This window comes from Trifolium pratense, linkage group LG3 (assembly GCF_020283565.1).
Source record: "Trifolium pratense cultivar HEN17-A07 linkage group LG3, ARS_RC_1.1, whole genome shotgun sequence".
Classification (NCBI taxonomy): domain Eukaryota; kingdom Viridiplantae; phylum Streptophyta; class Magnoliopsida; order Fabales; family Fabaceae; genus Trifolium; species Trifolium pratense.
In genome coordinates, this window is record NC_060061.1 from 46,254,977 (window position 1) to 46,267,518 (window position 12,542).

The following is a 12,542-nucleotide window of genomic DNA, read 5'->3' on the forward strand; positions in this document are numbered from 1 at the left end:
TTATGGTTTAGTTAATTTATGTAATGAAGATTATGGTTTATGGTTTAAATTATGGTTAAGTATGTTTTTTGGTTTTTGTTGATTTAGCAGTAATGTTTCATTTGGTTTAGCAGTAATGAATTTGTGTTGTTACTAGGTAGTGAACGAATTTGTGTTGTTAGTTGTTACTAGGTAGTGAACGAGACAAAGGATGATTTAGCAGTAATGAATTATGTTAAAAATGAATTTGATTTAGCAGTAATGATTTAGCAGTGTTGTTACTATTTTGTTGTTTTTAAAGATAGTTTAGGGACTAAATTGAAGTATTTTTTATAGTTTATGGACTACTAACAGTCTCTTAACGGAAAAGTTAACCGAGGAACTAAATTGAAGGATGTGAATATAGTTTAGGGACCTTTTAGTTGGTTTTAATAGTTTAGGGACTAAATTGAAGGATGTGAATATAGTTTAAGGACTTTTTAGTTGGTTTTAATAGTTTAGGGACCAAGTTGGTGAGAGAGTGATAGTTTAGGGACTAAATTGACTAATTACTCAATATTATTGCAACAAAATTAAATTACCTCATAAAGAATATATATACCTTTCAAGTTAACATCAGGTTTTCGAGTCACTATTTCAATTTTATACATTGTCTTTGTGGAGATGTCAATTTTTGTGTGTGCTGCTTTTAGAAGAACCTTTTTTTTTGGTATGATGGGTATTTTTAAAATCAATTAACAAAAAGGTAAACTTATAAATAAACTTAATTAATTACAATCAGACAATAACTAGCGTCGCAAGACACCAACGCGGCACCGTCCTTTTGTCCATAATCCACGAATTTAATCATATTTATTTTCAAAATCACAATGAATATTCTTGTTACAAATCTGACTAAAAAACTGCTGCATGCACTTCCCTTGACCATTATGATGTTGCTCAAAAAAAATCTTTTTCTTTTTTCTCTTATTCTAGCTCATTATGTCCTTTTTTTTTGGGACCTGAATAATGTGAACCAATCCCATTTGTCAACCAATAATGTTTGAAAAATACAGTATATATTAACTTTTCCATATTTTTTTTTAATAATTTTGAAAAACAAATTAGTTTGGGTATATGGGCCAAGTTTACTCCATGTGATTTAGGGAGCCTTTTGGACCTAAAGTCTTATATGAGTGGGAAAATGTGAAAATGATTTAACAATGATATCTGAGTTTAGGTTATATTAACGTTTTTTTTTTTTTTTTATATATTGAAAGTCTTTCTAATATTAATTGATGGTAAAAACGATATTCACATAAATGAAAGACCTTACAGTTAAGAGAAAGATTGAACAAAATATAAATAAGTATATTTCTTTTTAGTTAGATTTTTTTGGTAAACTTTTTAGTTAGATTTTATATAATGTGTACTATTTTTTTTTTTTTTTGCGTTGGTTGTTCAAAGTAGACCAAAATATTGTAATTCTTGGAACTCCTATCATGACCTAATAATATAATAAGCGAACTTGTATTCAATCAGCTTTGTAATATATATCAACAATTAACTTTGCAATATAGTTTTTCATCTATACTTGTCTAAATGCATGTAAAGTGATGTGTGCTGTTACATCTATTATTATATTAGTATATCTCATGAGTGCTGCTGTTAAGCTCTTAAAAAATTGCAATTAAATCAATCAATTGAATTCATAAGGTATGCATAATTAATTCACATTATTCAGTAACCTTAACAATTCAACTATTTTATAATTTGAGGGATAGTCTTACATCATCACACACCAAAATTCAGCGAAATTAATGTATCGTAGCTAACTCTGATTGTTGTCCTGTTTGAAACTGTGTGTGATGTCATACAATATTCATCTAGTCAAAGAGCTTAGGTCAAATGTTATTCATCAGTTTATAAAATTTTGGGTTAGATTCTACGAATTACTATTAGAGATGTGTTATATAAACACAAAAAAGTTGGACAAAAATATAACACATTTTTTCTCCACTCATAACACGGATACCGAGGAGTGCAACAAATATTAAAAAAAAGCAAAAAGTGTAGTTTTGTTGTATTTTTGTTAAAAATTTATGTTTAAATAACATTTTTCTTACTATTATTAGTGTATTTTTCTGGCATTTCTCGAGTTAGATGTATATAAAATATTGTTTGTGTTATGCTTAACATTTATCAAAAATCTATATATCCGAGAAATAATTGTTGGAAAATTTAGAAGTCGGAAATACAAAACAGAAAAAATATATAACACAGATTGGAGGTTTGTTGTGTCGTGAAAAATCACTGTCTTGAAAGCAAAATTCGGCTAGACCTTTATGTAATCTAGTTTGTGACTGCTCCCCAAGGTTAACACAACAGCCTATGAACACGTGCACTCGTGGCCTTAGGCTATGGAAATCACAGAACAATTGCCCAGAATTTTAGAAGTAGAAAATAAGAAAAGAATTGAAAATCAAGAGGAGATGTTTTGTTCTTTTTTTGCATGACTATGTCGGTCCTCTTTTAATAGCAAAACAATGAAAAAACATCTTTTTCTTTTCCTGTCAATAGGTCATTTTTATTAGCTACACATTTAACAATTTGACGGTTATAAAATTGCTAATAAAGTGGAGGTTATGCTATTTGATTTACAGCTAATCAAGAGCATTAAAAGGAAATATTTGTTAAAAGGAATAACAATCAAAACTGATTAAAATCAGTTAAGAAATTGGGGAATAAAGAAAAAAAATATTTTCTACCGATGTCATGGGACATCACAATGCAACAATTGTGGCTTCAGTTTGCCATTGTCCAACAATCATAAAGGAAAACTTACTCATATTATAACTCACAATTTATTAAATAAATTGTTACTATCAGCATAAAATATAAAATAAATAAATTTTTGTTGTTGAAGTTGAAATATAGATCTATTCTAAAGTAGATTAGAACCATGATGGCCCCGTGGTGATGTTTGCAACAAGAGGATTCTGGCGCGGTAAAAGTTGCTCTAGCTAGAGTGTGAGAGAGGTTGTTCTCCAGTGAGAGGAAAGATACCTGCAAAAATATTAGCACTCAAACGTTTAAGTTAGTGGTTGAATGAGGTGGGAACATGGGTATAGTATGAATATTTGAATGGTACCCGCGGAAGATAGCTGGATGACAATCCGACAATCATGAGTGAAGGGTACACGCAATTTACAATTTAAAATTGTGACCTTTAAATTTTTTGGTTGGTTCGACACTTGAGAATAATAATCAAAATGATTCATGAAGTATGTATTAAAATTTAGTACTTGATGTCAGAACTGATTCTCGAACCTAATTAGACGGTTAAGTAGGTCGAATATTGGTGGTGAAAATAAAAAAACAAAATTAGTATAAAAGGAATGTACTCTATAAAATACATAGAGATTTAACATAGTTCTTAGTCCTGACAATCTTGTGAGATTATCCAATAGGGTGCTTGAGATATCCTCTCAAAGTCTAAACATTACAATCTTTAGGTCACTTGACCTTTTACAAGTTTTGCACGGTCTCTTCAGACTTCACACACACACAAACACTTAATCCTTCTTTACAAGCAATTCTTACAATCAACATATAATGATTTGGTTTGTGATTGATATCTTAGATTCTGATATAAAGCTTACAGATTGTGAGTCTTATGAGTGAGAGGGGTAGCTCAACCGGTTAAGCTAGTTGAGTTAATTAAGGGTTAAGGAGTTGAGGACTTGAGGTTCAGGGTTTATGTCCTTTAAATGATGACATATATAGAAAGTCAAGTGTGACCGCTGCAAGGACTTGGGAAGCAAGCTAAGAAATTGTGGCTTATTGAAAAAGCTATTTTTATCTTTGAGTTCTTCATTCTCTTGGAAACTTATAATTTTAACTTCAATCTGATCATCATTTTCAAGTCCATTCTGATGAAACTTTAACTTTGTGACAGTCATTCTCATCTTCATTCTAAAAGTGTATGAGGTGTATTATGAACTTGAGATAACCTCTAATCTTATTTTGAAACTTGAGATTTTTTTTCAGTCTTTAGGCATTCCTTATCTTTAATTCTATTATATATATATATCTTCAAATCAATTTGAGGATTTTCCTAAAACCAGTCAACATGGATATTGAAACTGAATTTTGTTATGAAACTAAAACAAGCGAATTAAATTTAAACAACTATACAATAAAATGCATATATAATGTAATAATGTCTTAACAATCATTCAATTTTCTGGAATGAAAAAATAAATTAGTAGATATATATATTATATATATAACAATACAAAGCAACACATTTCTTTATTGAGGAAGTGCCAAAACAGGAACATATATTAAGAAGCAATGTCACTGATATAAAAGTCCACTAATTGGAGAAAATTGAATATCCATTCACTGATCATGGCCATCACCTGCAGTTCACACACAAATTATTATCAATATAAATCACAATCATGGAAATGGTTAGACAGTTCAATACTCCGTATAAGGATCATAATTTTAAATGCAATTGTGGCCGCAGTATTGTTGATGCAGTAGTCTTCGCAACTGCATCGCACCACAATTGCAGTATGATCTTTAATCACATGTAGAACCGTGCATTAGGAACTGCATCAGATGAAGTTGGATTGTGTACGAAAGCAAAAACGTATAACATACCTTTTTTTTCTCTCGAAGTTGGATAGTGTATGCTTTATAGCTCCTGATCCTCCAGAAATTTCTACAAAGGGCACTTGCTTGAAGATCCAATGCTCTTTTCCTTCATCTGGAGAAATGCTCTCCATAAATTCCACACACATACTCAAAATACAGAGAAAATCGAGCTTTTGTAAGTGTTGAATGCCAATTGGTAATGTCTTGAGTTGAGGGATTGAGGATAGTTGGAACTTTTGTAGAGAACACAACGCACCTTCGTCAATATGGATGTAACTCAAGTTATCAAAATTATGAAGATATAGTTCCTTCAAATTCTTAAACCATCCATCTTGAAAATGTAAGCTTTTGAATTTGTCTTCATAATCACAGTTGGAGACATATAGGTACAACAAGTTTGGCATACTTTTGAGTAATTTCATTACATCACCTGTTAGCTTGGAATATTTAAGTACCATAGTCAGCTTAACAAGATTTTGAAGTTTTGGAATCCACTCAGACAACTTCTCTAACTTCCCCTCAAGTCTGAGATTTCGAAGCATAAGTAGGGGTGAATTCAAATTCATATTGATGACTGTGTCAACTCTGATTGTGCGAATATATAGTTTCTCCATTTGTTGCATCTCATTGATCGAGGAAGATATAGCACTCATATATTTACCCCTAACACCGAGCAAGACCAATTCCCTTAGCTGTTTTAGCTTTCCTAGCTCTTGGATTAGCTCTACTACTCTACTATCGTTTTCATTTTCACCTTCATTTAAATAAACTTCACGTAGAGTTTGTAGGCATGTCATACCTGCAATACCATCCTTCAATTGAATCAAAGACATACTCGAGCCTAGAAAATGACGTAACTTTCTGAGCTTGCAAATCTCCTTCGGCATAGCATAGAACATTGTACCTGTCAAATCCAAGGTCTCTAGGCTCTCGAGCATGCAAATGGATTTTGGTAGTGTATAACGTCTAGCTTCTGGATGTGTGTCCCGAAACCTAAAATACTTCAAGTGGCTCAAACTTCCCAAATCTTTAGGAACTTCAAGCAATCCAGCATACTCCAAAGCAAGCACCTTCAACCTCTTGTATTTTGTAGGGATTCTCCTTGCAAAGGATTCAGGTAATGTTTTAGGACTGAAAACAAGTAGTGATCGAACATGTGAGTTTTCAATACTTTCCATTATATTATCAGCACCACTTTCTATTGATAGACGTCGAACCATTCCAATTAAAGATGATTGTTCGTTCTTACCAATATACTTGCAAAAGCATAAATCCTCACATTTTTCAAGGATCATTGCATGCACCATATCATGAACACGACAACTTTTTACTCTTTCATTTCTGACTGAAACTACTTGCACCAAACTTCTACGGATCAATTCTGTTAAATATCCTTCTGCAACCTCTTCCAAAGTCTTTCCCCTTTCCTTTTTCAAGAACCCTTCAGCCACCCATCGCCAAATCAATATCTTCGAAGGAACTACACAATCTTCAGGATATAATCCAAAATACAACAAACATGACTTGAGATTGTAAGGCAAATCATGGTAACTAAGACCTAAAATTCTTTTTATCTTGGAATCTTCCTTTAACTCTGAATTTAGATTTTCACTAAACTTGTACCATGTAAATGTATTTCTATCTTTGCAAGATAGAAGACCCCCGGTGACTACAATTGCTAGTGGTAATCCATTGCATTTTTCAACAATTTTAGAAGATATTTCAATAAGATTTTCCGGACAACATCCATTCAAGTCGCGGAATGCCTTCTTATTGAACAACTCCAAAGATTGTTCTTTAGTTAAACCTTTTAGTTCATGCACTTCAACAAAAGAAGATTTCTTACAAGCATTCACAACATTCATCTTTCTTGTTGTGATTAAAATCTTACTACCATTTTTGTTATCAATCATAGCAAATTCAATATCATCCCAAAAATTTAAATTCCATACATCATCAAACACTACAACATACCTTTTTTCCTGCAAGTAGTTTCTTACTTCATCAACTAACGACTCTCGATTCATTTGATGAATACTCTGAGGAGGATTGACTCCTTGTTGTTTGTAAATCTCGCGCAACAAGTCCCTCAGCAATCCTTCTATATCGTATGATTGAGACACGGTAATCCATACATGACAGTGAAAGTGTTTAACAATCTTGTTGTTGTCAAAAACTTTCTTGGCTAGAGTGGTTTTTCCCTGTCCTCCCATTCCAACAACGGAAACAACAGTGAGCTCCGGTCTTCCCTCTAACAACAAATCAATCAATATGTCTCTCGGCATTTCAAAGCCTACGACATCAGCTTCATCCATGTAAAATGGAGCCCTTCGAAGATTCTGCAATAACGCAGCGTTTGAGTTGGCTGCAGAACTGCTTGATCCATGTTCTGAAAAAGATTGAATATGGAACTGGAAGCCATAATCTTTTTCAGAACTTGCATCTTTCATTTCACTAATTTGGGATTTGATGTTCTGAATCTTGTAGGCTATTTCGAGACGAAGAATCATAGTTTTGACTAAGTTAGCACCAGCAGTACATCCTGTAGGTTGTTCCTCGCAGATCATATATTCATCAATGATATCTTCTATGTGAAAGGATGCTTCTTTTAGCTGCTTGATTCTTTCTTTGATTTGGTGACTTGTTTTGTCATCTTCAGCATCATCAACCATTTTATCTGCTTTGTTGATGAATTCTTCAATGCTTTCAAGTTCATCTTTCATTTCTTCAATTTCTTTTGGTACACCTCTAATCATATCCACTGCTTCCCTTAATATTGGAAGCAAATGCTCACGGGCTAGTGGAAGTAAGTTATCACGAGCACAGGAAAGTATAGTGTCACACATTTTGTTGTATCTTTGATAATTGATGAGGAAAAAGTTAGTTCTTCAAGATGTATATAGCATGAACTAACACATTGACTGACTTTCAGTTTCATCTCGCTCATTGTTTAATACTTATTGACTACCTTGATCATGTGTGATTTAATTAGTGGTAATTAGCTGTACTAATAATGAGTTCGACACTCGTACACATCTTATTTAGAGATATACCGATGCTACTGATGAAGATAATTCTGATTAGTTTCACAAATAGTGTTTAATATAGAAATATTAATAAATAGGCTTAATTAGTAAAATGGTCCCTTAAAAACATTTTTTGTTTCAGATTGGTCCTTAAAGAAAAAAAAGTCTAAATAGGTCCCTTAAAGAAAAAAAGGTCCGAATAGGTCTCTTAAAGACATATTCGTTAATCAGTTTGGTCCTATTCGAACCTTTCTTTAGGGACCAATTTGATTAACGGCGATGTCTTTAAAGGACCTATTCAGACTTTTTTTTTCTTTAAGGGACCTATTCAGACTTTTTTTTTCTTTAAGGGATCAATCTGAAACCAAACATGTCTTTAAGAGACCATTTTACTAATTAAACCTAATAAATATTATTTGTAAATCTATTAAAATTGTCTATCATTATAAGAATTCACATTTAAACAATGTTTGTCAATGATGTAGAACGATCAACACCTATAGTCATGACTCCGAGTCACACCCATACACCATAAGTTAAGCGTTTTTTTTTTTCTTCACTTACTACCAGGGGATCAATGACGTCATTTCTAGAAAAGCAATATTGTGCAGTTGGTCTCTAATTTGCGCTTTGAGACTAAACATCGACTATTTGTAAACGATCCTAAAAAAAAATCAATATTAAAATCAAAATGAATGTAAAAAAAGACATTTTGTAAGTAAATTGATATTATATTAAACGAACCTGAATTACTTTTTACTCAGTCAACACAAGAATAATTATTCGTCTTTTTCAATATGTTCATCGTGATCAAACACTAACCTCTTCTAATGACTATTCACCTCATCAAATCGAAACAGTAGCTTGTTACGAAATCCCTTTGCACATCGAAAAACATTTTCTGAAAGTTATTTTAGGGGTAAAAACGTCAATTTGGGGGGGTCAGTTAGACATATGGTGGGGGGTGGAGAAAGAGAAAAATTCCATAAATTTCACTTATCAACAAAAATTCAGAAACGTACCAACGTAAATAAAATAAACTAAAGTACAAAACAAACGTTGTCACTCCCAGACAGGATTTTACTGTGTGACTGACCAAAGCTAGTGAGAGACAGAAACAAAGATGGCGTCTTGGTGTGCTGCAAGGACCTTCCACATTCCACCCATCAACTCCGCCGTTCTCCACCGCCGAGCATCATGGGCCGCCGGGATCGGTGGAGCTTCAGCTGCCGGCACTGCTATGTGGCGTTCCTCTAAGCGCTCTATGCCTTTCTTATGCATGAGCCTTTCCACTGATACCCGTAAGTTCCAATCATTTCTTTACCCTATTTTTCACAATTTGGGGAACAAATTTTACTTTTTTTCTTACATTAGTTAATAAATAATTTGGTATTTGAATATATTACTTGTACTAATTTAGTCTTGGAAATTCTCGTTTGTACAAATTAGCTTTTGAAGTTCTCAATTCTCTAGCAATTTCATCATTGGGGATAAATTTTTAATTTTTACAAAAAAATTGGGGAAGAAATTGACACAAGCAACAATTTATCTTTATATTACTTGTTGTGAAAATGTTGCTAATCTATGTGCTAATTACAAATCAATAGTCATGCAGCACAATTTGCCAATGCTCTTTTGTTTCAATTTATTATAGGATCATTTATTGTGGGTGATGCTTAACTGCATTGAATTGTGTAAGCCTAAACACTGACACTAACATGGACACGGGGCACAAAACCTAAACACGGGTAATAATTTGAAAAAATAGAAGTGATTGTATGTAATCATAAGTGTCGGTGTTTTGGTGGGATGAGTAGTTCAACTGATTGAGTTAAGGGTTAAGGAGTTTGAGGTCTAGGGTTCAAATTTTGACAAGGAGAAAAACTAACATAATATTTGTTGGTTTTAGGGATCAACAAGGAAGCTGTTCAGACTGAAAAGGCCCCGGCGGCATTGGGGCCGTATTCTCAAGCAATCAAAGCCAACAACCTTTTATTTGTCTCGGGTGTACTTGGTCTTGTTCCTGAGGTTTGATAATTCAGTGTTCCAATCTTTCAGCATTTATATATTTGTGTGCAATTGTGCATTTATGCTGACTGCATGATGTAGCTTTAACAATCGGTGTTTTGCACTCTAATGCAGACAGGGAAGTTCGTCTCTGATGATGTTGAAGATCAGACTGAGCAGGTAAAAGAATACAAATATGAACTTATATCCTTTCACTCTGTAATATGTGGGAATTTTCTTAGTATTTGCACTGTCACATTTCACTTTGACTTGTGGCATATGAGGTTTGATTTTCCAAATTACGCATTTGAGATGTTGTTTCATTAGATGACTTGCCTCCTAAAAACTATTTAGTGTTCAAATATGCTACCTTTTGGTCATTCCAAGAAATCAGATTTCTTTTAATTTTTAAGAAAACTTAGGTGTTACTTACAGCTGCTAATTTCAGTAATTTCCCTTAAAATGATTGTTGCAATCATCAATATTTTTTTTCATTTGTTCATTATGAAGAGAAGAACTTATGTATGACTAAGAGAAGAAGAATATAGATAAGTAGTGTTGTCCAATATCAACCATTGTGGCACCATGGTGGATTGTGGTTGCGGATGTTTTTACAATTGTCATAGTCAGTTTGGGAACAACGCCATGTTGTTTTATGGTGTATATAGCAGCTTAAAATGGGGATATTTTGACTTTCCACCATGATCTGTCATCCACCATCGATAACACTGCAGACAAATTTGGAGGATAAGAAGTTCTCATTTGAATTAAAAGAAAATAAGAAGCAACATTAACACTTGTTTTTATACTAATAATCTAGGTCAAGTATTTGTAAAATACAGCTAGCACAAGCTCAACCCATTAAGATCACTTACATAATAAGACAATACAAATCAAGACACTCCTAATATTCTAACAATGTTGATGCTTTATATATCACATAAATGATCTTAATGCATCATGACTTTCATAAAACACATGTTGGTAACCTTTTTAGTACGGACACTTCAAGTTGTAGGCATGTCTTGTTCGTGTGTGTGTCAGCATTTCATAGCTAGTAACGCTTTTTAGTACGGACACTTCAAGTTGCAGGCATGTCTTGTCCGTGTGTGTGTCAGCATTTCATAGCTAGTAACCCTGTCTTGATGTTGTATTGTTGTAAAGGTGCACTTGTCGATTTTGCGCCTGACATTTTAAACAATTACATACATATTGCAGGTTCTCAAAAACATGGGGGAGATCCTAAAATCTGGGGGTGCCAGCTATGCATCAGTTGTTAAGACAACAATTTTGTATGAATTATTTATTATTTCCATAGTTTGGCTTTGTATTTGAGTGCTGACAAGATGACTAGGTTAACAACATTCATTTCTTCCAGGTTGGCTGACTTGAAGGACTTCAAGAAAGTTAACGAGATCTATGCTAAATGTGAGTTATATTTGAGCTTATATTTTGGTCCACCAACTATTACCTATTATTTTTGCTTATATCTAAGTCTAGAGTATTAATTGTTACTCGTGTGCCCTTTATTATCGACTCTTTTGATAACAATAATTGGCCATCTGTATAAAATTGCAGAATATGGAAAATCCATGCAGACAAAGTACTAAATGTGTTACTTACCAATGAATTTCACTTATACTATATATTATATTGTGCTGTAAAAGTTAATCCTGCTAAATTTGTAGGCATATATTACCTGCTAATTTCTTGTACTATAGTTAACTAGCATTCAATAGTCATTTACCTGTTGTGGTTTGAATGTTTGCAGACTTTCCTTCACCGGCCCCAGCTCGCGCGACATATCAAGTAGCTGCTTTGCCATTGGATGCCAAGATTGAAATTGAGTGCATAGCAGCACTGTGAGCTCCAATCTCCAGTAAAATCAAGTCAATAATACAGGAGGGACATTATCCATTACTTTGGTCTTTTCTAGTTGGATCATGATTCTCTGACTTAAGATATTGTGCACATTAAAAATGAGAGAAATTGGAAGAGTAGTTTTATTTTGTGACACGAACCATAGTTGGATGTTAACTCTCATTATTTCAAATAATAAAGTGATTTGTCCCAAAGGTCTGCTGTAAATGCTGCTCTCATTGGTGTATTGCATTTTCTGCATTCATTTTTTTTTTATCAAGTTCTATTTTAAAATTCATACATCAACCTTGAATTTTGTTATACTAAAATTGGGATTCATTTATAAATTCCTCTAATCCATCCACTGGACAAATAAATTGGGATTCATCTATTTTAAAAAAAAAAGTCATCTTGAGATTAGCTCAGTTGGTAGGTATGTTGCACTCTATGTGTAGGAGCCGGGGTTCGACCCTCGGACTCTCTACTTATTCACCTTTAAGCTGAAATTTCTAGTCACTAGACAACTTGACAAAAAAAAAAAGATCTTACTAATTTCTTCATAAAATACTCTCTATTTCTAATTGTAAGAATAAATACCAAAAATCATCAAAAGTAGTAGTTATTTTATTGCTGTAATTTTTTGAATATTTTTTCAAATATACCCTATGAGAAATTGTGAGATATAAAATACACTCACATTTTTAAATAAAATATGGGAAGAGAAATTCTTTAGTAATTAAAGTGTTATTTATTAGTGACCATTTTACAAACTGTTTTGAAAAAGATTTAAACTCTATAAGACTAAATTTTACTACTGAACTAACACTTAAAGTATAAAACACGCTCACTTATACTAAAGTAAAATAATACATCATAAAAATAATAACTTTCTCTTATAATTGGACCTAAGAAATATCTTCCAATTAGGATAAGATGTAGTATGAATTTAACAAATTCATCTGATAATATAATGATTATAATTGTAAAATTTTTATTTGTATATTCACAATGCTTTGTCTCACAGTA

At 32.8% G+C, this 12,542-nt stretch overlaps 2 protein-coding genes across 3 annotated transcripts; one reads left to right on the top strand and one right to left on the bottom strand.

The window, feature by feature from the left end:
• Positions 1-4,228: 4,228 nt before the first annotated feature.
• On the bottom strand, positions 4,229-7,589 carry LOC123917137 (disease resistance protein RPM1-like). 2 transcript variants are annotated; one of them, XR_006812380.1, is made up of 3 exons: positions 4,880-7,589; positions 4,630-4,770; positions 4,230-4,382 (listed from the first exon to the last, which is right to left on the bottom strand). XR_006812380.1 is itself a non-coding variant. In XM_045968772.1 (2 exons), exons 1-2 carry the CDS (start codon positions 7,467-7,469, stop codon positions 4,379-4,381), a joined length of 2,844 nt encoding a protein of 947 aa, XP_045824728.1. In that variant the 5' UTR covers positions 7,470-7,588; the 3' UTR covers positions 4,229-4,378. The 2 variants fall into 2 exon arrangements, 1 of the variants encoding a protein (XP_045824728.1); XM_045968772.1 differs by having other exon boundaries at positions 4,229-4,382; positions 4,630-7,588.
• Positions 7,590-8,652: 1,063 nt separating this feature from the next.
• LOC123917138 (reactive Intermediate Deaminase A, chloroplastic-like) lies at positions 8,653-11,744 on the top strand. The gene is made up of 6 exons (XM_045968773.1): positions 8,653-8,950; positions 9,559-9,677; positions 9,792-9,836; positions 10,875-10,948; positions 11,035-11,084; positions 11,428-11,744. The coding sequence occupies exons 1-6, from the start codon at positions 8,773-8,775 to the stop codon at positions 11,520-11,522; spliced, it is 561 nt and encodes a 186-aa protein (XP_045824729.1). The 5' UTR covers positions 8,653-8,772; the 3' UTR covers positions 11,523-11,744.
• The last annotated feature ends 798 nt before the right edge of the window (positions 11,745-12,542 follow it).

Excerpts from the sequence above, each read along its gene's own strand:
- LOC123917137 (XM_045968772.1), bottom strand. The coding sequence starts at position 7,469 with ATGTGTGACACTATACTTTCCTGTGCTCGTGATAACTTACTTCCACTA.
- LOC123917138 (XM_045968773.1), top strand. The coding sequence starts at position 8,773 with ATGGCGTCTTGGTGTGCTGCAAGGACCTTCCACATTCCACCCATCAAC. Across the intron at positions 9,837-10,874 it reads TTGAAGATCAGACTGAGCAG|GTTCTCAAAAACATGGGGGA; the intron begins GTAAAAGAATAC and ends TACATATTGCAG. Across the intron at positions 10,949-11,034 it reads GTTGTTAAGACAACAATTTT|GTTGGCTGACTTGAAGGACT; the intron begins GTATGAATTATT and ends CATTTCTTCCAG.